The sequence below is a fragment of the Lissotriton vulgaris genome, chromosome 4_1 (assembly GCF_964263255.1).
Source record: "Lissotriton vulgaris chromosome 4_1, aLisVul1.2, whole genome shotgun sequence".
In the NCBI taxonomy this organism is placed as follows: domain Eukaryota; kingdom Metazoa; phylum Chordata; class Amphibia; order Caudata; family Salamandridae; genus Lissotriton; species Lissotriton vulgaris.
In genome coordinates this window covers 1,694,638,703-1,694,665,513 of record NC_141691.1, presented here as the reverse complement: position 1 = coordinate 1,694,665,513, position 26,811 = coordinate 1,694,638,703, and the positions used below count along the sequence as shown (strand labels likewise).

Genomic DNA, 26,811 nt, shown 5'->3' with positions numbered 1-26,811 from the left:
CAATACATGGAGGTAACAGTGATGGAATGGGTGTGTGCTGTGTAAAACACTGAGTGCAAATTTGCATGTATTGGTACATTACATGGAGGACCCTGGGTTTCATTTCGGAAGCCCAGGCCTGACTGGTAAACACATGAGTAGAGGAACCCCCCTCAGACAGATATGTGTATTGCTCAATTCCAGTGAGCTGGTTGGGACACACTGGCGAAGGGAGAGAGTTTCCTTCTTTACACTTCAAATGTTTCTCTCAGTGACAGATCTCAAGGAAAGGGCCTATTCACCCCTCAGGAAGGAGACAGGGTGGATAAGGGAATGAAATAGTGGGGCTAGGGGCCAGAGAGCAGCCTTTTTATGCACATATCACTGTAGCTGACATCCAGGTTTGAACTCTAGTCACTTCCATGGCCTGTGTTAAAGGACTATCAGTTTCAGAGTCTCTCCTGCTGTGACAGACCGCCTTTAAAGAGGGAGAGGGAAAAGCGCACACTTCAAAAGAAGCAGGAACCCAACATAAAACTTCTAAGACCTAGCCAGACCCTAAATCACATTTGGTATCTGGAAATGGACTATAAGAAGGGGAGTTTGAGACCTCAAAATGTTAATCTGCCATGCAACTAGAGGGCTGTGTGAGGAAGGGAAGCCTTGTAGGATTTCTGGCTGTGACCAGGACTGAAGGCAAAGGTCTGCTAGCCTCTCTGCTGGGTATAGAGGGCCTAACTCCGGAGCACAGGGCTCCCTGTTCGATCTCTGGCAGCAGTTCAGCTTAGCACCATGTGACTCTGGGCAATAGCTCACTTAATCTCCCTGATGGCCCACAGCGCCTTGAGACCCTTGTGGTTAGTAGTTTGCGCTTTACAAATACCGGATTTTACTCCCAGTGTGAGGGGATGGTTGCTGCACTAAACAGGTCATTGCCAGTGTTTAAATGCAGGTGGATGAGCCCCATATGCCAGGAGAGGGATGCTGTGAAGCTAACTGTGATCAGGTGCTATACTGGGAGTGTGAAGGCTGCACCGCACCGTTACAGTGACCCCGTATGCAGGGGCACTTCCAACAAGTGCTGAGACCTTTGCCGGGCCTAGCGACGACCCCATATTCCAGCAGCAACCGCTGTGGTGTGGTGAGGTCAGCTGCGCACGAAAAAGGCTGATACATTGTGTGCATGTGCCATGGCAACCAGATATGCCTGGAGGGGCTGCCAGCCCTAATTAATTTGTGGAGTTCAGGCTGCCGCCCTTGAACTGAAATGCGATAAGTGGGTCGGAATCACCCATTGAGGAAATATCCCCGTCTCACCCTAGGATGAAGGAGGAGGCCATGAGTCTATCTAGATTACTGGGACCAGATAGGGATTACATGGATGGACACCTCCCCCCAAGCGGAGAAATGAAATTACCTTGGAGGTGGAAACGCCAGAGCACCTCGGATCACTGCTGTTGCCAGAAGTGAATGGTCACGGAGAACCCATGCCTGCAGAGTGCTGCCGAGACTCCTGTGAGCTGCTGTGCCTCTCACATGCAGCCCAACCTGACAAAGCAGGATTGCAGCATTGCAAGTACCCGCAAATGGGACACCCACTGAGATGCAGAACACTTCCTCGCTGCAGGAGTGGGTAAGACTTGATACAGGCCTGTAGAGCCCTAGGGGAATTGCTGCTAAAGGGGCTGAGGCACCAAAGACACGTTTGACTACTTTCCAAGAGTCGGAGGGGACTCTTCAGTAAGACCTACTAGTGACCATTCCCTGGGTGCGCCCACCAGTGAACGGTGCATTACCCATTACACAGTACGAGAAATGGTTGGGAAAGGGATGGTCCACAGAGGAAGCCTTTGACTGTGCACTTGGCCCTGTTGCACAGGATCCATAGTGGGCTGGAACCCAGGAAATCAGGAGTAAAAGGCCTCAACCACCACTGTGTGGCCTAGTACCCCCTGCATGCCATGTGGCACCTTGAGAGGAGTTCCAACAGTCCTCTTAAGGTTTTTGCAGATGTGATAACTAACACTCCAACTATGCCACACCAATAAATGGCACTCATACATCAAAGGTCTAGGCAATGCCCATGCAGGACAGGGTACTGCTGCATATTGACATTCCTGGGTGCAGTTGGAAAAGATTGTAAATGGAGAAGCTAGTTCAAGTTTCTCTTAGGAATTGGGAATCCAGATCATAAGAAAATTGTGAATACCAGAAATAAAGAAAATCACATTGATTACCTGCTTGCTATGACACACTCCGCACCCAAACTGGAAAGTGCTAGGGTCATTCCTTTACCTAGTCCAGTACCCCCACCAGTTATAAAGGCCACCTTTCCTTTGAATGTGTTTGGTGGCAGCATCACTGCTTGTAGGGGTGGAAAGAAGGATGCTTGTGGCAAGTCTTTGCTCTGGCATAACGGTCTTGTTCCATGACTTAATAACTGTGAGAGAAAAAAAAGGCAAGCATTAGTATAAGTTCATACCGCAATCATAGTATAATTTAAAAGAGTATTTATTTAGATTTGGTTATGCACTGTTATTTTTAATGGGGGAAGGGTTTCGGACAACAGCATGAAATACATTCCGACATATTAAAACTGGGTGGAAATAGTGATTTCTTCTTGGTTATGAAAATCTTTCGCTTCATTATTCATTAAACTTTAGGTTACAAAAAATACAGCATTCTCAAAACAACAGTTATTTCAAAATGGCACTTAAAGCACAGAAAAATCCCAAACATTTTACTTCTTGTTTGAAGTCTAATGTCTTGAATATTGCAGAGTTTCCCATCTAAACACCCGCATTACACTTAAAAAAGCAATGGCGCCCATTGTGGGAACACAGAGTACAATCAAAATCTACCAGTTTTAAAACGCAACTGTGATGCACTTTTCAATACACAATGTGTGCAAACTTAGGCTTGTTTTCTGCTGAGTGCAACACTATGTCTTATACAGAAACCAGGTCACTCTAGTAGTAGTGGCAGTAATAATTTAATACTGTTTCTATGTTATGCTTTTATAAAAAAATACAATTATTATTTATTGGTAAATAACATTTCCAAGAAGATCAGAACTCAAAACAATATGGATAAAAGAAATCCACCAGATAACAAAAGAGCTAGTTACCTACTAGGTCACAACCAAGGACTGCTAAGCGTCAGGCGCTTTTTCAAATCACAGCCACAGAACAGTAACATTTTAAAGCTCTCCGGAGATCTCACTGGTAAATATTACTTCCTCTGCTAGGGCTTTAACCCTTTTGGTGTGGTGTTCGGCCAATGGCAGACAGCCGCACTCTTTACCCGGGGTAGGTGTTGGCCATTGTGGACAATGTGGAGGGCTAGAAAGGGCCCTCTGGTGTTTTGCACCAGCGGGTTTCCTTTTTTGTTTATGCAGCTTGGGTAGTTACAGAGCAGTTGAGTATTTTTAGGTCGAGCCTAGTCAGCGCACATGCGCTGTCTGCAAGACCTGCTGTAATCAATAAACCAAATGTATTCATGCATGCTGCTTGCCATTGGCTTACCCTTGCGTTGCTCTTCTTTGCTGCCTTAAGTTGATCAGCGGTACAAAAGGGGGTGGTGATGGACGGAGCATCTGAACCAATCAAACACTCACACCCAGTCGAAAGATTTGGGTTTGATACATCACCGTTCTTTAGCCCACTCTGCCACCCCAGTTCAGACATGGCTATATGCAAATCAGTCTGACCCTGTGACTCATGGGAACAGTCCAGCCCGAACTGCCAAGCCACCCCTTCCCTGTACCGGAAACAAGCTTCCGAGGACCGGTTTCTGGCATTCCAGCCGTCTTCAGCCCGGCTTGCTTGAATCCAGTGGCAAAGTGAGCAAGGGACTCACGTCTGAGCATACCCTGCCACACTTATGGCGGCCAAAAGCGGTACAAAAGGGGGTGGTGATGGACGGAGCATCTGAACCAATCAAACACTCACACCCAGTCACAAGATCTGTGTTTGATACATCACCGTTCTTTAGCCCACTCTGCCACCCCAGTTCAGACATGGCTATATGCAAACCAGTCTGACCCTGTGCCTCATGGGAACAGTCCAGCCCGAACTGCCAAGCCATGCCTTCCTTGGACCGGAAACAAGCTTCCGAGGACCGGTTTCTGGCATTCCAGCCGTCTTCAGTCCGGCTTGCTTGGATCCAGTGGCGATCACTTTGCCACTTGAATCCAGTGGCAAAGTGAGCAAGGGACTCACGTCTGAGCATACCCTGCCACACTTATGGTGGCTAAAAGCGGTACAAAAGGGGGTGGTGATGGATCCCCTTTTGTACCACTTTTGGCCGCCATAAGTGTGGCAGGGTATGCTCAGACGTGAGTCCCTTGCTCACTTTGCCACTGGATTCAAGCAATCCGGGCTGAAGACGGCTGGAATGCCAGAAACCGGTCCTCGGAAGCTTGTTTCCGGTCCAGGGAAGACATGGCTTGGCAGTTCGGGCTGGACTGTTCCCATGAGTCACAGGGTCAGACTGATTTGCATATAGCCATGTCTGAACTGGGGTGGCAGAGATGGCTAAGGAACGGTGATGGATCAAACCCAGATCTTTTGACTGGGTGTGAGTGTTTGATTGATTTGGATGCTCCGTCCATCACCACCCCCTTTTGTACCGCGTCTTAAGTTGATCAGGCAGCCAATATCTCACTTCCATTAAATGCTCAGGAGCACTGGCCGAGTACAGTCTAGTTACACTTGCATGCTTCATATGTATTTTTGGAGAACTCTTGTGTTGAAATGTTCCTTTCTGCACCGTCACTGCTCGTTTCTTTAGGGTGCTTGTGTCTTAGGTGCAGAGGCCAGTGCCTTTTCTTCTCCTACTTAGTGCAGTGCTAGCGTCGTTTTCTAAAATTAAACATAGTTTGCAATTTTCATAAGCGCTACAGTTTTTAAGGCAGAATTCCACCAATCATTATTTGAATGTGTGTTACTTAATAAAATTTGTGAAATCAAACCAGAGTAGACCTGTTTCTAGACTCTCCCCCTGCCCCTCCATCCCACTGTTTCTGTTCTCTGCTCTGGCTCCCCCTCTCTTCCAATCAGCCAACGGCTCTAGCCTGCACCGAAGTCACCGTAGAGCAGGGTTCTTCAAACTGTGGGGCGCGCCCCCCTGGGGGGGCCCTGCACCATCCCAGGGGGGGCGCGAGCTCCACTCTGATCTTCCCTTTGTGCAGGGCGATGTAGAGACTCTCTGTGAGGGCGGGTGATTTCCGTCAAAGTGGGGCTGCAGGGGCCTAAGAGCTGAACAAAGCTCATTAGCATGCGAATGGTCTCTTAAAGAGGTGTGAAGTGCTCGGGTGCGGCTGCCTGGCTGAGTGTGTGTGTGTGCCCAGAAGCTGTGTCAGCCCGGGCACACACAGGCATGGTGAGATGAAGAGAGGGAGGGAGGAAGGAGACAGAGACAGACAGACAGAGGGAGAGAGACAATCAGACAGAGGGGGAGAGAGGGAGGGAGACAGAGGCTGACAGAGCGAGAGCGAGGGAGGCAGCGCGAGGGAAAGCATGGGAGACTGAGGCAGACAGGGAGAGCGAGGGAGAGTGAGGGAGGGAGACATGCAGACATAGGGAGAGCGAGGGAGGGAGACAGGCAGACAGAGGGAGAGCGAGGGAGGGAGACAGGCAGACAGAGGGAGAGCGAGGGAGGCAGAGTGAGGGAGAGCGAGGGAGACAGAGTGAGAGAGAGCGAGGGAGACAGAGTGAGAGAGAGCGAGGGAGACAGAGTGAGAGAGAGCGAGGGAGACAGAGGGAGAGCGAGGGAGGGAGACAGGCAGACAGAGGGAGAGCGAGGGAGGCAGAGCGAGGCAGAGCGAGGGAGAGCGAGGGAGAGCGAGGGAGAGCGAGGGAGAGCGAGGGAGGGAGACATAAGGAGAGCGAGGGAGACAGAGGCAGCTAGAGGGAGAGCGAGGGATGTCGGGTGGAGCCGGCCACCAGACATCCGTTATGTTGCCATGTGGGTGAATAGATGTATGGGTGGAGTGATGGATGTATGGGTGGAGCGATGGGTGGAATGGTGGATGTGTGGGTGGAATGGTGGATGTGTGGGTGACATGGTGGATTTATGGGTGGGGGGTGGATGGATGAGTGAGGGGATGGATGGATAGGTGAAGGGGTGGATGGATGGTGGGAGAGAGGATGGATGCAGGAGTGGAGGGATGGATGGGAGTGGATGGATGTGTGTATGGTTGGAAGGGTAGATGGATGGGTGGAGTGATGGATGGATCAGTGAAATGGTGGATGGATCAGTGAAATGGTGGATGGATCGATGGGGGTGGATGGTGGACGAGTTGGTGGGTGGATGGATGAGAGAGGTGATGGATGGATGTATTGATGGGTGAAGGGGTGAATGGATGGATGGATGAGTGAAGGGGTGGATGTGGGGATGGATGGGTGATTGAGGAGGGTGGATGATGGGGGGATGGATGGAGGAGTGAAGGGGTGGGTGAGAGGTCAATGGATGGATTCATGAGTGGATGAGTGGGTGGATGGGTGAAGGGTGGATGGAGGGATGGGTGGCTGGGTGAGGGGGAATGGAGAGAGAGAGGGGGAGGATGGATGGATGGATGAGTGAGGACATGGATGAATGATTGGCAGAGTGGATGGGCAGGTGTGTGCATAGATGGGTGAGGAGAGGAGCATGGAGATGGATGGGTCAGAGAGTGCATGTATGAGTAGGGGGAGGGTGGAGAGCGGGAGGGATGGGTGGGTGGATGGATGAGTGGGGGGTTGAGTGGGTGGACGGATGAGTGACTGGGTGGATGGATGAGTGGGTGGGTGGATGGATGAGTGGGTGGGGGGATGGCTGGATGGGTGAGAGGGTGGGTGGTTGGATGGATGAGTGAGTGGATGGGTGGAAGAGTGGATGGATGAATGAATGGAGGAGTGGATGGATGAGTGGGAGGATAGCTTGGGTGAAGGGGTGAGTGGTTGGATGGATGGGTGGAAGAGTGGATGGATTGGTGAGGGGATGGATTGGGTGAAGGGATGGATGGAGGGATGGATGGGTGAGATGATGGATGGAGGGATGGATGGTGGATGGGTTTGCAAGTGGTTGAAGGGGTTTGGATGTGGATGGGGCACAGATGGAGGGAAGGAATGAATGGTGGAAGAGTTGGTGGATGACAAGGTGTACATGATGGATGGGGAGGGTTGTGATGACTTCCTTTGCCTTGGAGGATTGTGTTTTGAGCTGTGTGGTACGCCTCTGTCGTTTCGCCACACCCACTCACAGGCCTGCAGTTTGCTAGGCACTCTTGTTGTGTTGAGCATTGTTTGCCGGATATGGCCCGTGGTGTGCGCGTTGCAGTCGATCATGTGGTGTGCCGGATTCCCGAGGTTTCGGTCGGGTGGTGGGGGGGCCCAACATCTGGAGGAATTCAGCTGGGGGGCTCAACCTGGAAAAGTTTGAATACCTCTGCCGTAGAGCAACAGAGCCAGACGGACGAAGAAGGAGGGCTGTGTTAAAGTCAAAACATGGCAAAACCTTAGGGGACTCATCTGCTGGCTTACTGAACTGCAATCTCCAGCTTGAGACGACCTGGGCTGCTGCCATAAAAAGCATGCTAAAGGCTGCCTAATCAGACAGGCACACCGCCACACCTAAACTTACAGCTTGAGGCACAAAGGGGAGTTACCAGTGCATAGAGACGGGCACAGAGAAGGAAGGCTTCACATATTGCCCAACTCTGTGCTTGCTCACACCAATAACTCTGTTATTGCATGCGTCTGCCCGAGGCCAGTAACTTCACTATACAGTGGTATTCTCTGGCCTGGCAGGCCTTCCCCTGCGGTTTCTTCATTGCCATCTCCTCTGTGCTGTTAGAACTCACCCTGGCATGCATAGGATCAGAAGGGTGGCTGACAGAGCTGGTTGAGCCAAAAAATAAGTGCCCATTCGCGCAAATATTTGTTATTGAGAGCATGCAACAAATGTTAGTGGGCCTCCCGATGCATTCATATGAGTGCAGGTGGCCCTTTACGAAGGCTCACAGGACTGCGTCCCGTGGTAAAGCTTCAGTGGACCTCCTTTAAGGAGGTTATTTCCTGATGCAAGGTAACCTGGATCTTTGCACACCACACCGTGCCTTGCCTGTTCCCGTTTGAATTTAGTTCACCAGCCAAGACCGCGTTTATAAAAAGACACCTGTTCTTAGCATTAGTTCTACTATTGTACAGCATTTAGATCACGAATGGGTTTGCCCATGGGAGAAGTGGGCATGGGACGCTGGCAGTGTCTATGGTATTATGTATCAAAGGATTGTAGTTATTTTGGAATTTCCCACTATAACGCGGTTATTTGGTGGCATTTTTAATTGATAAACGCACACAATATATATTTTTTTCTATTGACTTCAGGGTGTTGGTTTTGTAAACACGTTATACCAGGCTAGTGGCTTCCTGGACAGTGCAACAGCGGGAGAACAGGAATTAACTATTTAAGCACCAATGTAAATGGCATAACTGGCTGCTGTGTGTAACCCAGGCACAGAAGGTAGTTTAGTGAGTTGAGCTCCTGCTGCTGCAGTGTGTAGAGCCTGCAGGAGTGAACGTTCGTATTGAAGTGATTCTCACACCCACGCAGCCTTTCACCCTCCAAGAGGAGTGCCCCAGATATGTCATTTAGATACCAGTGTGCCATCCCGTTGCAGCATGGCGAGCGTCCTACTTACTCGGTCAATACTGCAACAATACATATGTCCCTGGCAAAGCTAAACCTTGCATGGTACATTCAGGCTGTGTCTTCCTGGTTGGGACTACGAACGTTTGTTACTCAGGCTGGCCTCCTCCCAGTGCCCTATCTACATTGCCTAAACTGACAACAGGTGAAGGAGGTGGTGCTTTTTGTAGTGCCTTTCGAGCTGCTTTAAGTCCTGGCATCGTAAGAGCCCTGCCTTTGTAAACAACTATTCTTTGGCTACAGTTCTGTACTCCATTTAGGTTAACATCAGAGTTGCGTATCATAAATGAATACATAAATGTACCGTGTGGGGCTCGGAAGCCACCCACGGCAATTTGTGCTGGGGCTTGTTTTAAATGCACACAAATGACAAATGTTTTACATATCAAAAACATGCTATTTACTGCAGTCATACTTGCTGGCAACTTTTACAAGTAAACATTGGATACAAGCCTAATTTCTGGTTTAGAGACAAAGCAACATACAAACCAGACAAGGCCTTTAAATCCTCCGGCTCAGCACAGCAGGCCTGCCTCCATCCTGCAATAGGTCCCGCATTACTGAAAGTTTGAGCTATTAGCGTTGCAAATAATATTGCAATTCCAAGAGCTCAAACTTTCAGTAATGTGAGACCTATTGCGTTGCCAAGGCTTGTTTTATTTGTAATGATAATCAGAGCGCAGAGTGCGCTTATGTCATTGTTTCAGAAAGTAAATGTAAAACAAGTCGATAGGCTCGAATGACTCGAATGACTGGAGAGATATATTGTTGGAAAGGGCAGAATCTCCCCTTTTCAATGGTACCTTTGCCCAGTGGATCCCTGCTTAGCGATCACCGCAGGAGAGTGATCCCCAAGCAAGGATCCACCTACTAGACACCAGGGAATTGGGGGGGGGGGCGGCCCCTTAGGCAAAAATGTATGCGCATCTTAAAATGGTCCGTTTGTCTGCCCCCTGTTGGGTAGGAAAAAGCCCACAAGATACTAGCGATTTCTTTTTTTAATAAAAAAATATAAAAAAATACAAATTAGAGGTGGGGATGGCCATGCCCCCACCCTTAATACTTGACAGTCTTTCGCCCCCTCCACCCCCCCATCATAGGTGCAGATGGGGCATTTACTAAACTATACACCACAGATTTCTTTTTTCTTAAAAATGGGGGGCTGCCCACATGGGCATGGCCATGCCCCCACTTCAAGTCAATGGGGCAGCAGTCGTTCTGCCACTACTTGGGGCATGTGGAGTAATAACCTCCAACCTGCCTCCCGAGCAGAAAGCTCATCATGGGCCTGGTTATTCCCCCACCCAAACTAAATGGGATAACAATCTTTATGCCCCTTCTCACTGGTGGCAAATAAGAGTAATTAACTCAGAGAAATCTCACTAGGGGCTGAATTCATACTCTATCCCCCCACCCCGTTTTCGGCATGGGCCTGTGCTCCCGTCCCACCCCGGGGCCAAATAGATTTTCTACCCGAATATGCCACTCCCCCTCCAGGGGGGAAAAAACCTTACTAGACACAAGGGATTTCAAAATGGCACTAAAATAAACAAACGGGTGGGGAAGCGTACCCAGGCATTGAGCCATATACCAGCCCCGATGGGGGTCAATACTATCTTTCTGCATTCCTGGGGGCAGATAGGAAGCTTGTCCAAATTGGGGAGGCTGACCCAAATTGGTCTCTTGGGGGGATTTTGCCTGTGGGTCCATGGTAGTCTCCTTGTCAAGACTCGCCCTGGCCTTGGTTTGATCTGCTCCTGTCACGGTCACCAGGCCCAGCCACACGTGGTGTAGCGTTTTTATCAGCACAAGTGGGATAACGCTAGATGGTAGGAATTGTGAGGATTCCTGAGGCTTCCAGAAGTTTCCATCACAGAAATGTAAGAAAAATGTGTGATATCAGGGAAAGTTTGAGGTTTGCAGGGCATTGTGTGAAAGACAATGATGTGGGATCCATGCAAGGCACATCACCTTTGACTCCCCCAGGTGTCTAGTTTTTTAAAAAATTGCAGTTTTATTAGGTTTCCCTTGGTGCCAGCTGAGCTAGGTCCCAAAATCCACAGCTACCCACCTTGCAAAAAAAAGGTCAGTTTAGAGTGGATAATGTGAAGTATCCATGTTGTGTGCTTCCTGATAACATATATTTCTTCTTTTTTGAGAATTCTATGGAATTACCAGCTGAGCTGTGAAGTATACGCTTTTAAAGGACTATTACTCAACAAAATCTACTACATACAGCCTGGGTATTACTAAAATCCATATTTTGGAAACCCTTTTTTGTTTCCTGTCGCAGGTAGGCCTACCCACACAAGTGGGGTACCATTTTTAATCAGGAGACTTGTAGGAGTGCTCGGAAGAAGAAAAAGCGTGGCTACCTACAGATGCAAGAACTTTCCAACACAGTAATGTGAGGAAAAGATGCTTTTTTTGGTCAAAGTTTGAGGTTTGCAGGAAAATCTAGGAATTAAAAAAACTTGGGGAAATTCAGGGTGGGATGACTTGTGCGACTCACAAGGTGTCGAGTTTTCAAAAATGTCCAGGTTTTCCTAGGTGCCCGGCTCAACTAGGCCCCAAAATTCACAGCTTCACCCACCTTGCAAAAAGGGTGCGTATTGAGTGGAAGATACTGTAGTGTTGTTCCGATAGTACCCTTTCATGCAGGACCTATGCTGTTTACGGATAACATATACTGTGGGCTTGGTGGCAAAGTGAGACGGTACACCCCACCGAATAGATCAGCCTATATTTTCGCATTAGCTAGCTCGCAGTGCTACTAGAATCTCCTGTTATCAGAGAGATTTGTTTTGCAACTTCAGAACATAACAACCTCAGACTCATGGAAACAATATACTACTTTTCACCCAGTCAATCGTGCTTGCTTGTTTTGCTCTCAGAGAGATACACAGAAGACACAATTGAGTGGGTTTAAAATCAGAATTTATTGTACCATAGTTCTTCTCATGTAAAATAAGTGCGCGGCTACAACTGTAATACAGTAGCAGAGATCTAGAACCAGCAGTAGAGTGAATAAGGAGAAATACTATTGTTCTAGCATTTTGCAATAGTCATGAACACATACATGAATAAGTTTCAAGTTTATTTTGTTTGATTAATTAAAATCTTACAAAAAAATTGCTAAAATGTCAACAAGGTTTAAAATTATAAAACAATCAATTGTTCAGAATTATATACAAAGACTTGATTATATATCATACAAGTTAGGTTATAAATCAATCAATCATTGAGGATTACGTCCAAAAACGTTGTAATATATTGGACACGTTAGCTCAATCCATTAGTAAATCAAGTACAAACCTTGAACTTTTTTTCCACAGCACATAGAAATTTCACAAATGCTGAATTCATTAATAAGTCTTCAGAGTTTAAACATGCTATCAGGGCTTGCCTAAATGTCCTTACACCAAGTTTATTAAGCAGTCTCTTAAGAGTAAATTTTCCTTCACTTTCCAAGTCCGGGCAAAAACATAGTAAATGTATACTATTTTCTTGTCCTGATTTACAAAGCCTGCATAGATGTCTTCTTCTGATCTCTTCCATGGTAGTAAGTGACATAATCCTGGCAAACAAACAAATATAGCGTTGATAAAGATCTGTATTCTTTAAGTTTTAGCGATGGCACTGTTAATGATCTCAGCATTTTCCCCATTGATGGCCTCGCTACCATATGTTAAAGTAGGGAGTAGTTTTGCGGCTATTATTTTTAAAAAAGGTGATATGACAGATCTCCTATGGCTTTCTGAATAGTTCTAAATGCCGCAACAAGGGTGTTTGCTTTCTTTGTAATATCCAGTTTTTGTGGTAGGAAGTTTCCATTATCGTCAAAAATAACACCAAGGAATTTATATACAACACTTGTTCCAATTCTTTATCATCCAAAAACCATTTATGTTTATATTTAAGTCACACATTTTTTGTAATAACCATTACTTTGGTCTTAGCTTCATTTATTACCATACCATTTGCCTTTGAATACTTAAAAATGCCATCAATTAATCATTGCATTCGAATTTTGGTATGACTTAAGAGTACATGAATATGAAATGAATTTATAAAATAAAGTGCGTACTCCTAAGATGCCTGTCTAGATGTACTTAAGTGTACCTAGCATGTGCGTAGGTGCGAAAGAGCCTAAGTCTAAGAACCGAAGTCTCAGAGCCTAAATCTAAGAGCCAAGAATCCCACCAGGTTTTAGTCGAATCCCCATACCTGAATAGTGAGTGTGGGACTTCGTTCTGGACTTCAGCTGGACACCCCGCAAGGGATCATCAGACCACTGTCAGCTGGAGCGATGGCATGCCGGAGCCGCAGCGTCTCTGGTCAGTGTGTCGGCCTTGAAGTCTCGGTTCCCTCCTACTTACTGATAGCAAGAGGTGCTGTATTTATACGCTCGATGTGCGTATGTTCCCTATTGTTCAGTAGGAGGATGACGTTGGGGATTAAACCTAGTGTGTCGATGGGAGAGGTGAAGTGGACCTCCTGTAGAGTGTACTCATAAATTATTTATATGTGCTAAGGATGACATCTTAGCAATATCGATTGGTAAAAACCCACCCTCGGCAAGGAACTAGGTGAAATGTTTAGTCCATAAAAGGCTACAGTCCTTATAAGGCGTTATGTCCATACAAGGCAGTCTGTCCTTTTTGGAGTAATGTCCTTAAAAGGCTTGTTCATATGAAATGACGGGGAGATGATGTAGGAAAAGTGTACAATGTTCTCTAGACCTATATCAGGGTACCGATATGAAATATAACACCCACTCCACCTTATACTTAATGGTAATACACATTTGAGATACACATTTAGAACGGTCAGTGCATAAAATTATCAAGCAATCATTTAAAATGTTTCTAAAAACGTTAACATTTAATATAAATACAGTTTACAAAAAGAGGAAATGTATGTTTTTTGTGAAAGTATGACATTTGTAGTAAAGTTCAGCAAATCACAGTTCTAAACGAGTTCGATCACACAAGTTGAACAACTGCAAGCGTACTTTAAAGGCTATGCTTTGGTATAGAAAGTGTCAATTTGAAAAAGTTCTTTTGAGAGAAAAGGGGAAAGAAACAACTGAATTTGTGCCCAGCACATGGTGAGCCAGATTCAGATTATATGTCCTGGCTGGGAGACATAACATTGTTGTTGCCTGCTGTCGTAGGGGACAAACATTGTAGTACTGCGCATAGTACTTAGAGTGTGTTTAGATGAAACTCCTCAGTGCTGCCAACAGTTGTTGCTGAGGCAGCCGGTGCTGTTTTAGATACCTCCGGGCCAAGGGTGGAGCTGAAATCCAACTCTGTCAAGGGGACCTGCGGATCCTCGAGGAATGCATGCGTTAAGATGGGAACACACTGGGGACAGAGTCGAGCATGGGACCGCAGTGGTTCCAGCCTGGAGTCTAGGTCCGCTGGCGTCTCCGTTAGAGGTGTCAGATAGATGTCTAACTCTCATTCTCCTCCGCAGAACAGGCATCGAACACGGGTACAATGCAGTCGTCGTAGACTGGTCTGAATGACAGGAACCAAGATGCACTTCGCTCTCCAAGGTGAGGCACACCCAGATGTTGTACCATGCGCTCCCGGTAATATCTTTTCAGGAGAACTTTTGCAATTTCGCTGGTGGATGGTCCGTCCATTACGAAGCAGGTAAACGACAATCAAGATTCCAGCAATAGCAAGCAGGATAGAGGTAGACCCCTGAAAATGCTTCAGAATACAGAGCGTATAAAGTTAGGAACAACTCCGAGGATGGTCTAGAAGGTTTTAAGGAATCCAAATCCTATTGTTTTAAATAGGTGTACAATACTGCTCGTATCGGACATATTTACGATACGACTCACCATTTCTGCGACATGTCGGGGGCAGTTTGTACGGATTAGCGCCTGTATCTCTGTCGAGGTCCTCGCAACTTGAAGTTCAAAGGTTTCCTGTGCAGCGGTCAATGGCACAGTTTGTTGTAAAAGCCTGGCTTTCATTCTTCTCAAAGCATCAAACATTATAAAAGAAACATTCAGTGAAGGCCATATTGGCGCATCCCTGACTGTGTTCGCCGGAGGAAACAATACTTATACAACAAGTAACCCAGGTGTTCACGGTGACCAGATAGGCAATACCCGGGAGCATACCAAAACAACCTTGATTGTTCAGCATCAAGTAACTCCCATTCAAAAGTAACTCAAACGCTGGCATGATCACGGCAGCTGGAGTTCCTTTCATGTGGCAAGACAGATTCGAAACTGAACCACTGCAGGCCCCCGTAAAACGATATCTTGGCACAAGAGAACCGCTTAAAGCGTTCTTGCAGTTAGTAACACTAAGAAACACTTCTTGATCCCCACTCCGGCATCGAAATATACATGGTAAATGCCAGGATTTCTTAAGGTATTATTTACCCAAATTTTTAGATTTGCCTGCCTGCCTGCCTTTGTTCAAGGCAATAGTAAAACTGAAAGCTCATGACCGGGAGAGTGATTTGGCCTTGGATTAGCCACTCTGTAGATGATTATTAAGCCACTGTGAATGGAAGCCTGTCCAGTTTTTCAATTTGCAGCATTGTATATTTAGCTCACCTTGGTTTTCAGAATACAATCTAACTGATACACAGATAGAAATGGCACAGACGTACTGTTTACGAAACGCCAAGGCACAAGGCCTGCACACAAAGATTGTAGCGTCCAGCTCAAGAACATAATAGTACGTAACTGTGATTGGCCATGTTGTAATATTGCCAAATCCTGTTCCAGTATGTCAATAGCAGAAAATACAATGTTGCCCAATGAACACACTCTGGAGGTCAAAGTTGTTAACCCATTATCCACCACAGCAAAAGCTTTTTCTAAGTGTATACGGTCTATTTCCCGCATTATCTCCCTCTCTTCTTGTTGGGAAATCTTCTAGATTTCATTATAGGCAGCGTAAATGCCTGCAAATATGAAACGTTTTTTGACGTGGTTTCCTAGGTCCTAGTAAAAAGTCCCTAGGATCCATGTCTTGTGAGAGTAATGATAAGTGTTGTTTCACTTCTGCAAGTGTTGAGGTTTCTAGCCATTGTAGGCACAACTTCCTAACACTATAGGATGTCACTACCCCTGGATGTGCTCTCTGTACACAACGTAGATCTGGACTATGCATACCGAATCCTTCGGGGATGTGCAGGAACCGTTTATGGCATGTTTTAGTGTCTACGGCCAAACCACTCACTCCTTCCAATTTGGGTCGGATCTATTGTACTTTAGGACGTCATCAAGTGTTTCCCCTTCCCTTGAAGAATTTTGCCACCCCTGGGATGTTGTAGGAAATTTTAGAGTGTTCAGGTCCTTTATCTTGGCTATTCCAAGACAGGATGTCTGTTGCACAGTATCATTTAAAGGATAATCTGCTGTGGAATGAGGCATGCTCTAAATAGTGCCTCTGTAACCTGGACTTGCCAGTTCCTTGAACCCCATATCGATTTGGAGTCAATTTCGTCTTTCCATAGGTTGAAACCCTGTTCAGACAATTGGGCAAAAAGGAAGCAGAGTAAATCTGTTTGGTGTTTGTCAACATAATTTTCAGTGCAACCTTATAATAAAATGAGGTTGGTCTGTGGTGCTGAACCCTGAAAAGTATGGAAATTTCTGTGTAAACATTTGTGAACTACTTTTTGGTTGGGTTGGGCAACGTTCCCTCTGATTATACTCAAATACCTTCCTATGTGAAATGGATTTGTGCAGGAAATGAGGACCAAAATGTTGATAACAGTACAATTTTTCATAGTCTGATGAATCCTCTAACATTTCATTATTAGAAAATGCATCAGTTTTCTCTAACTCAGACAACATGTTATTTACTGTTTCAGTATCCCAATCATCAGAAAATGTACTGGAGGTAATGAAATCACTTAATGAGATTTTAAATACATAATTTTTAAAAGTTAAGTCGGTCCGAATAGGTTGTAATCAGCCTTGTCCCATACTATACCATCGGGTATAGGAACAGCTGTGATGTTCACTGATGACAAGTCTTTGTTCACGATGTGATGATGGATGTGGCTTCAGTAGGATGTTGACCTTTTGGGCTGTGGAATTTTATTTAAGAAAGTGTCCATTGATAAGCCTACTAAAAGTCAATACTAAGCCTAACCAGAAAAGAAAAAAACAATATCCCAGAAATTACCCCAAGATCAATCCAAGATGATACAAGCTAGGTCTTTTAAAGAAAGAGAAGAAAGTTCTTTAGTTCTTGCTTGAATGGTGTTTTGGCTTACGTTGTTTCCGGCTCGCTTGGATCCAGGGAAAACGTATCAAAGTTGATGAAATAGCTAGAAGCTGTTTGATCAGTTGTTGGAATTGCATCGGGATTGGTTGAAATTTTATTTTCCTCTCAACGAGGCATGTTGATGTAGACGTCTGTATTCGATCTAATTGAATTATTCTGATTTTCATTTTGAATGTATGGTTCAACTGGAACAAGTTCCATTGCATTGTTGCTTAGTCCTTCATTCCTTACAGATGGCTCCTCAAACGTAATAAGTCTTTCTGTTTGAACTTCTTGGATTGTAGCTAGAGGAGGACGTCTGCTACAGCGGAATCCACTAGGCCTACTGTTTAGTATCGGCCACATAGTAGGGTTTGATTAAGTCAATGGAGACAAATATTTTCTCCTTTTTTCCGGCAAGAGGTGGGAGCAGCACAGTTCTTGTTCCGTGTACTGCAAGGACTGGTACAGGTTTTCTGTAAGAGGGTCCAAATTCCTTTTTGTCCGCTATTTTCTCTCTGACCAGATCTCAGACTTCTGGGATCCAGACAGGTCTTGCTGTGACTACCTGGACTTCTTCAATAACGGTCTGCTTTAGATGGACATTGCTTTGTTTTGTTCTGGATTCATTTCGATCCTGTAAAACAGCCAAACTATCATGGATATCAAATGGTTTATCACCCGCCACTGCGCCTTCAAAATCAAGATCGGGTACTCACATTCGTGTCCCAAAGAGGACCTCATATGGAGTGACCCCCCTAGAGAGCTTCTTGGCTGGTTGTTTAATGCCCGTTGTACCCCATAAAGGCGTGTGACCCAACTACCGCCCTTGCCTAATACCCTAGCTGTTAAAGATTGCTTTACGTCCCAGTTTTTTCTCTCTGCAACAGAATTTCCCTCTGGATGCTACGTAGAAGGGAACCCCAATGCTACGCCCATTCCTTCCATGGCCTCTTTGAAAGCCAGAGAGCTAAATCCAGGGCCGCCATCAGAGTGTAAAGTGCTGACTGCGTATGTACAGATAAAGACTCGCAAATCTTTTATAACAGTTCAAGCATCAGCAGAACACAGAGGCCATACCCATAGGAATCTTGAGCATGAATCCAGTGCTACCATGATATACCTGTAAGCCCTGTCCGTTTGAAAGGGGCTGCAGTGGACCAAGTACCTATTGATGCTGTGATAATGGAAAGTACCAGGACAAGTAATGGTATTCTTAATAGTATAGCAAAGACTGTCATACAACCAATGTTGGTATTTCCTCACGTGCGAATGATCCATGATTTTTAAGAAAGGATTTTCTCACCTCAAGCATGAGGTGTCTTCTACATGCAGCATCTGCCTCCTAGCGGCTGGTGAACGTGCTAATTAGTCACAAGAACAACAAGCCTGGCAGTGGTGCGTACGCACGCAGTCTGCTCTTTTTGGAAGCACATACTCGTGCTTGTGGCGCGCCCCTGCTCCCTCCCGCAAGGTGGATGCCGCCACAGGCACGAGTATGTGCTTCCAAGAATAGCAGAGCGGCGGCTAAAGGTCCTCCTATGCAGAGCATGCGTGCTGTGTAGGAGAGACCTAAAAATTGGGGATGAATCCCAGCTTCCTGCTTAATCAATTTGTGTGATCTTACGCAAATACCTTCTCTCACAGTCTTCTTTTTGTTCATTACTACATTTATGAGAGGCTTATAATATGCGAACTCTAGATGTGCGCTGTAAAAAACATTATTGCTTTTGTACAGCGCACCCCCTGAGCTAACTTATTGCCAGGGGCCCTCATCTGTTAATGACCTCATTAGCACATAGAGAGCGTCGTGAAATAATGGACATACAGAATGTGAGCTGTAGAAAAAGTATTTTTTTGTGTATCTCACATCCTAACACGTTATGGAATCAGTCAATGCTACAAAGACTCCAGCTAAGCAAAGAACCCACTCAACTGTCTACATAAAATCCAAATCTGTGACCTGTATATATTACATGTTGAATTTTGCTGCAGGTACAGGCACATTAACCAGATATGCCATTTTAAAAGGAGTTAAACAGATTTCTACAGAAAGTGTATTAACCACTAGTTAGCCTTCTTTTATATCACCCCAGCAATTGGTGGGTATAAATCAGCAGTAGGTGCTTTAACCAGTGAAATTTTAAAATAAAGTATGTGATCAGTTAAGTATGCCAGAATGGTTTTCTTGCACATTTGTCCTTGCTGATAATTTCTTTGGGCCACAGTTCAACAAAATGAATGTGCAAGCTGACAGACGCCACTTCACATAACTCCGTACCTCCGCATGGGATTCTATGGCAGGACCGGAAGCTCAGATTACGCTTCTCAAATCTTTACTACTCCAAATAGCAGCCAATGAGAAAACAGTACAAACGTATATAAACTACATGTTCCATGAGGATTTGAGCCATGCCTCCTTCATCAACTAATCAACAAGGTCCATAACATACAAAATAGTGAGGCACCATCTTGACTTCCTCTTTCTTTGCTGCTCCGCAGTCAAGATAAGTGCCACGTTATTTTGCTTATGATTAAAGTGATAAAGATTTTCTAGTATGCTATTTTAACTGATTGTGTATATTGTATTGATTCCATACCTGCTTTGTTAGCAGTGTAGCGCGGGCGCCACGCGCAATAGATTTTACAGTTACCGTTTCACTTGGCGCGTGTTGCGCTTCCCCTTGTAGCCTAATTTTATGCCCCATTTCGCCCGCTAATAGTTGCCGGTTTGACTCGCTGCTGCGAGCGGTGCTCGTTGTGTACCGGCACACTACTAGAGCTACCGGCCGGGTCTGCTCCCCCCACTTTGGGAGTGAGGTTGCGCACAGGAGCCTGATCGAGCTGCTTGCGACGATTCTCTCGGAAGCCTGCAAACGTCTGAGCATGCGCTCGCAGGTCTCCCTCACGAACGCTGGGTGGCGCCTTTCTCCGAGCTAGGAAAACAGGGGGAAGCAGCTCAACAGTGCTGATGCCGGTACCGGGGCCTGAATTAGAGCAATCTACCATATTTTGAGCACTTTTTCTGGGCATTAACCATTTTTTGTGACTTTAGCTACAGATAAATTAATTTTTGGAAATCCTGAATTGATTTAGTCAGGAGGGGCTGGCTGTCCTCCATTATTCCTAGTCTTCAAGGGGTGTGGTACCTCTTTTTGTCTCACTGTCCCAGCACTGACTTCCATTTCACGCCCTTTCTCACTGCTGGGTCTGTGTTGTAAAATGTGGCTTCCCACTGGGGATTTGGAATAGAATATACAGATATTCACCAGAGATGTCAGGTCCATGAAGAGGAATTAGCTGCATATGGTCCGGCAGACGATGAGGACTACTATTACGACGAAAGCATGGAGTCATTTATTGACAAGCCCCTTGATAAGAAGTTAGATAAGGTACTCTCATCTGCTCTTTTGCCCATCTCCCTCCGCCTAGACCAGTTGGTGGGTGCCACCCCTATTACCACCGCTGGCGATGCTACCCATTCAGCCCCCCTTCCGTCCCCTGCACCCCCAGGCCATGCTTGGCCTCAAGTCACCTTTTATTCTAAGTTACAGACAAACAGAGACCATGATTACAACGAGCATCCCTCAATCCCTTCACCTGTGCCTAGTACCCCGAATCCTCCCTCGTTGACTGGCACGGACACAGATTCCTTCCAGGAATTGCACCCACGCAAACACGTCAAGAAGTGCAAGCACTCCGTCTCACCTGCTGTGCCTACCCTCTTTACCTTTGACCCGTCTAGCATCATCCATCCCTGTTCTTCGGATTGGGCTCCCGCCCCAGCAGTGGCAGACTAAATGCATACAAACCTCCTCAAAAGCGTTGAGGTGTGTGCCCGCCTGAGATCAGAGTGCCCTCGCCTGACCTTCCAAATAAAATTGCCTTGACCCCCGAGATAGACACCTCAATGCAGACCTTTCTAAAGAAATGTAAATAAGACCCTAAGAAAGGTATCGACAGGGCTCTTAGGGCCTGTCAGGACAAGCTCCTCGAGGTCACTGGCCCTTTGGCAGAAATTATGGAACTAGCCTTGCAAGCACAGGAGACGGGTGCAGACATCCACCCAGATGTCCTAGCTAGATAAACCCAGAGAGCAATCTGCCTTCTTGAAAATGCCAATTGCGCGCTTTCCTCAGAAAGAAGCAAATGAGTCCTCTTAGGAATCGATGCCCAGTTAGTGGAATTAGCTTCAGCTGAACCAGTCCACTTGGCGGAGAGCCAGCTTTTTAGCAAACGCTTTGTGAAGGACATTGCGAAGTTTGTTAACACGTTCACCTCACTTGACAAGTCGCAATCCTCACTCAAGACAGTTTTCCATCCCCTCTCTGGTAGGGCCGGCCGTTGCAGAGGACGCTCGGCCGGCCACGTCAGTCAACAGAGTCCTCAGTGAGGCTTCGCCCCAAGACGCAGGGGTTACACTCAAGAACCTGATTAAGCAGGTTTTTACCCCACGAGATCCCGAAGTTTTCGTGGAAGATACAATAGAGGGATCAACCGAGGGTTCAGGAACAATGACGCCCAGTCTTCAGGTAATTCCACCCCCCCCCCTCCCCTCCTTTCTCCATTCGATTCCTTTGGGGGGCAGATTGATGCATTTTGTGTACAATTGGACAAAGATCTCCGCAGATGCGTGGGTCCTGAACACTGTTCAGGGATATCAAATAGAATTAGCATGTCGTCCCATTCAGCAGCTCCTTCGGTTCCTCTCCATTTTACCCCTACAAGAACAGTCTTTTAAAGACTCAGAACTGCTAGAACGTTTGGCAAGCAGGCCATTGCTACGGAACCCTTCATCCACAAAGGCTTTTACAGCAATGTTTTCTTGGTCCAAAAGAAGGGAGGAGGACAGAGATTAGTGCTAAATCTCAGTGAGTTTAATCCCTTTGTTGTCTACAGACATTTCAAGATGGAAGGGATCCATCTACTAAGAGACCTGTTAGAGAAGGATTGGATGGTTCGTTTGGACCTTCAAGCTGCTTATCTAACAGTGTCGATTTGTCTAGTCTACCAAAATTACCTTTAATTCCAATGGAAGGGTTAATGGTTTCGATATCAATCGCTCCCCTTCGGCCTCTCGTCTGCTCTTTGGGTGTTCACCAAAGTGCTGAAGCCAATAGTCACTCGCCTTCAAGAAGTGGAGTTCCCATGATCCTCTATCTCTACGACATGCTTCGGTTAGCTCAAGATTGGACTCAATTGTGCACTCATTTAAAATGGACAATTTCTCTCTTGCAGCGATCATTTGATTGTTCTGTCTCAAGATACTCAAGACGAGCTGCAGTGGTGGTTAACTCACATGGGAGCCTGGAATGGCAGGGCCATTTTCTGAGCTTCGCCCAATGTGGTTATCGGTGGGGCTGGGGTGCAAGATGAGACTTTGCTACAGGAGGCCGTTGGTCGGCAGAAGATTTAAAATTACACATCAACTGTCTAGAGTTGTTAGCCTGCTTGTTTGCCATCAGGTCAATCTCCCCATTAAAGAGCAACTGTTGCATCCTTTTGAGGATGGCCAATGTGTCAGCAGTGAGGTATTTCAACCATCTGGGAGGGAAGAGGCCCCGACTGTTGGCCAACTGTTGGCCTACGTTGCCAAAGACTTTTGGAACTTTTGCCGGGCTCAGAAGATCAGGATAGTTGCGGAATACATTCCTGGCAAGAGCAACCAAGAAGCGGATTGGAACTCCAGATTTCTGAGAGACTTCAGCGACTGGAAGCTCCATCCAACTGTGTTTCAAGAGATCATGACTATGAGAGGCCCATGTCAGATAGATCTTTTTGCCTCTTGCCCCAACAGCCAGCTCCCACACTTCTTCAGCTGGAGACTTGAGCCGTTGCCATTGGGAACGGACGCATTTCTTCATTGCTGGGGGCTTCCAGAGGTATTACCCTCCCGCCCTCCCAATCCAGAGAGTAGCAGCTCAGGTCCGGAGGCAATCTGCCTCATTGATATTAGTCACTCCAGTTTGGAAGACACAATCGTGGTTTGTGACTCTGTTGGAACAGTCGGTGAATCTGCCTTTTCAACTGCCAGTTTTTCCGCTTCTGCTTCAGGACCCAGTGGGCTCCCCGCATCCTCTGGTTCTTCAGAATCAGCTATCCCTCATGGCGTGGACGGTTTCAGGAGACAGGAACAATTGAGGGCCTTTCATCGGTGGCTGCCGGCTTTATACAACAAGCTTGGGCTCCATCCACCCATAAGAGATATTCTGCAGCATGTAAGCAATGGAAGGGTTGGTGTCTTCAACGACAGGTGGACCCTGTGGGATCGGATTTGAAAGCGATTTTGAATTTCTTGTCCGAATGTGCAAATTCAGGCCTACGTTATAGGTCAGTAAATACCTTCCGATCAGCTTTATCAGCTGTCCACAACCACATTGATGGGAAACCAGTGGGGATCCATCCAATGGTGAGCAAGTTAATGAAAGGTATTAGGGTGCTCGTCCACGAAAACCCAGATATAGTACCTTAAGGGATGAGTGTAGTATTCTTACTTTGCTTGAATCTTGGCCCGACAAAGATTTACCGCTGAAACAATTATCAGCTAAACTCACCATGTTGTTATGTCTTATTTCATGTCGTAGAGTTTCTGATGAGCATGCTTTAGATCTTGCAGGCAGGATTTTTCTCCCCAAGGGGTGTCATTCATGATTTCCAGAAGAACAAAAAAAATGGCTCCGTCAGTTGAGTATCCTGCTTTCCCTCATAATGAGAAGTTATGTGGTTGGAGATGTTTGAAAGTATATGAAGAACGTACTTTATCTCATAGGTCAGACCCTTTGGTCAATACAGAAACACTTTTGGCCAGTATCGTCAGACACATTGGCGCGATGGATCAGATGGGTAATGGCTGAGGCAGGTATAGACATTTCTGTATATGGAGCGCATTCAAATAGAGGTGCCATGGCTTCTACGGCCTTTATTATGGGTTCTAGATTAGAGGATAACTGAAGGCAGCTGATTGGTCATCAGATTCAATGTTTAAAGTATTCTATTATAAACCCATTGTACACATTTCTTCTGTGGTTGTTTGTCAGCTTTGAACCAGCATATTCTGAGCCTCTGGTCCTGCCATAGAATACAAAATTATCCAGCATTTGCAACAAGAATTTTAGATTCTATTAGGGACACAGAGGCGAGGATTATCCCATCCGTTGGAACAGGTAAGAATGATTTACAACTGTCATGTTGTCATATGATGCATAAGACATCTTTTTTGTTCCCCGCCCTTAAATACCAAACGTGGGTTCTCTGGTTTTCAAACTGGTTTCTGATTTCAGGAATGGATTCCAAACAGAGCTAGACTTGGAGTGCCGCTTGATGAGGAAGCCTTCGCAGATAGTGGATAAGTTGTCTCATCAGAGACCTGTAATGGAGTTGCTCTCCGTTGAGAGCTGGAACTGTATCCCGTTGATTTCTTGGAGTTAAAGACAGATTTTTTCCAAAGAAAGAGGCAGTCAAGATGGTGCCTCGCTATTTTGTATGTTATGGACCTTGTTGATTAGTTGATGAAGGAGGCGTGGTTCAAGGACTCATGGGACATGTAGTTTATATATGTTTTTACTGTTTTCACATTGGTTGCTATTTGGAGTAGTAAAGATTTGAGAAGCATAATCCTCGCCTCTATGTCCTTAATAGAATTTCAAATTCTTGTCGCGAAAGCAAAAAAAAAAATATAAATAAATAAATAAATAATTGTGCTGCACCCCCTTTCTACCCCTCCCCTTCAATCAAACAGCAATTCCCGCATGTGGATAACAACCCCCCGTGTGACAGTACTCGTCTTTCACAAAAATAGGATGAAGAAATACTTAGACACTCTGCTCCCTCCATTTTCAAAAAGGTGCATGTAAAATTGTAAGGACGCCAGCAAAAATTGGAAAATTTGCAAACGTTGGCTTACACCCAATCCCTTAAATTCCACGCATTGGGTTGGTGTGAAATCTTAAAATGTGTTTTTAGTAGGTGATTGGTTCAAACAAAAAATGCCTTGTGGGACTCTAGTTTGAGCAGAACATATATCAATTGAGACTAGTTAGAGCAGAGAATGTCTCCCGATACATTTTCCATTTTAATCAGTCCCATTTCCTATATACAGAGAGATTTTTGACGGCAATGGTACACCCTCGTTCATGTTTTACGTAAAATATCGATAAGAGACTATCGTACAATTTCATGTATGTTCTCGTAATTTTCTTGAAATTACATTTTGCAGTTTCACACTGACTTGAACATTTGAATGATTAAACATTTGTAATAGGTTTTTTTTAACTGAAATAACATTATTTAAGTTTTAATACTTTGGAATTGAGAATTAAAAATGCCACTAAAACCTTATTTGGATTCACTGGTTAAGGAAAACATCAACCTTTCTCTAGGAAGCTGCTATATTGCTGAAACAAAGAATCATTTTAAATGCTTGCACAAAACTTTAGCCCCTGACGTCACGGCGTTAACCATGTCTAACTTGGCTAAAGTTCTGAAGTTATTTTCGAAATTGTGAAAGTTCTCAAAAATTGGTAATTTCACACACCTCTGGGTATTTGAGTCTTCACACCCCAGTTGAGTGTGGTGTCCACATCTTGGGGGGTGGGGGCGGGGGACCAGAAACCACACCAACAGTCGTGGGAGCTACAGCTAATGTCTCCCTAATGTTCATGTCAGACCACCAGCTGCTCAAACACTTCATAGATGAGGGAAACAAAGAAAAGAGTGTGACGCAAGGGACTCCAGGCCTAGCCTACTGAAGCAGTATTGAAAGAGGATAAACACAATTTGTTTCCGCAGCTCCAGGGCATGAAATTGTGGCCCACTTCTGCAGTAAAATTGCGGTAGAGGACTCAGAGGGGTTGGGGGGGGGGGGGTCAGATTGAAGAGGGCAGTGGCAGCTATTGATGTGAATTTGTTAATTGGGGTCCATAAAGCGCACACTGCAACCAATACCCTTTGTGTCATGGTCGGAGGTCTTTCAAGCATTAGGAGAATCAAGGTAACTTCGCCAAAGTAGTAAGTAGTAGCAGGTAAGATGAAATGATTTTATGAGGTCTGGTAGTAAGCTTAAGTGTGCATTAAAGAGGAGAGAAATATTTGAACCTTGGGTGATGCCGACATTAGACTTCAAAAGCGGTAAGGGAAAAAGCAGAAGCAAGATTATGTTGGATCATTTGGAGAGGACAGTGGAAATGTAGGTACAGTATGGTACATTAAAAACCAAAATCACATTCCAAGGGGGGCGTGGCCAAGCAGCATGGCCGACAGGACGTGAGCTTCTTCGGCTCCCCGCCGGCCGCCGCTATAATCCTGAAGATACGATCCTTCCAGCCCACCTCGGCGCTTGGTTGAGGGTCCCACGATACTTGAGGCAGCTGGACTCCCCCTTGCCCGCTTTGAGGTGGAAGATTGCTGGAGTGAACTGATCGGCGGAGCTGACGCCGGACCTATTTGAAATTGAGGCCGGGGACTGCGGCCTAGCCTGGGCATCAGCCTGCACCGGACGCGGGAGGACCCACTGCCATCGGGGCCTCCCATTGTCACCGGGGCGCCGGAGTGGCGTTGGGATCCTCTGGAGACGAGGAGTCCTTCCTGCCCGTCACCTGGCCTGTGGCGGGGAAGTGGCCAGCCCCTGCCAGACGGCATATGGCAAAATAAGGCCGCAGATCGGCCTGGTCGCGGCCATGGTCGGACGGCTTCCGGGGAGCCCGCTGCCATCGGGGACCCCCCGGCATGCAGGAGCTGATGAGCTGAGATCGGGCGGCGCTACGGGGAGTTAATTGCCCCGGAGGCGGCGCTGGGCCGCGTGGAATGACACGCCTGGTGCGGGGGAGCCCACTGCCATCGGGGCCCACCGCAGTAACTGTACCGCCGCAGCGCCTGGATCCTGATGAAGTCC

The 26,811-nt window shown here is 46.2% G+C and overlaps 1 protein-coding gene across 1 annotated transcript in view; it reads right to left on the bottom strand.

The window, feature by feature from the left end:
• Positions 1-26,811, bottom strand: part of DECR1 (2,4-dienoyl-CoA reductase 1) — a 211,060-nt gene that overhangs the window by 174,779 nt on the left and 9,470 nt on the right. Inside the window, exon 2 of the mRNA XM_086965977.1 lies at positions 2,217-2,419. Coding sequence (XP_086822103.1) covers positions 2,217-2,419 — 203 coding nt within the window. The remainder of the gene's footprint in view (positions 1-2,216; positions 2,420-26,811) is intronic.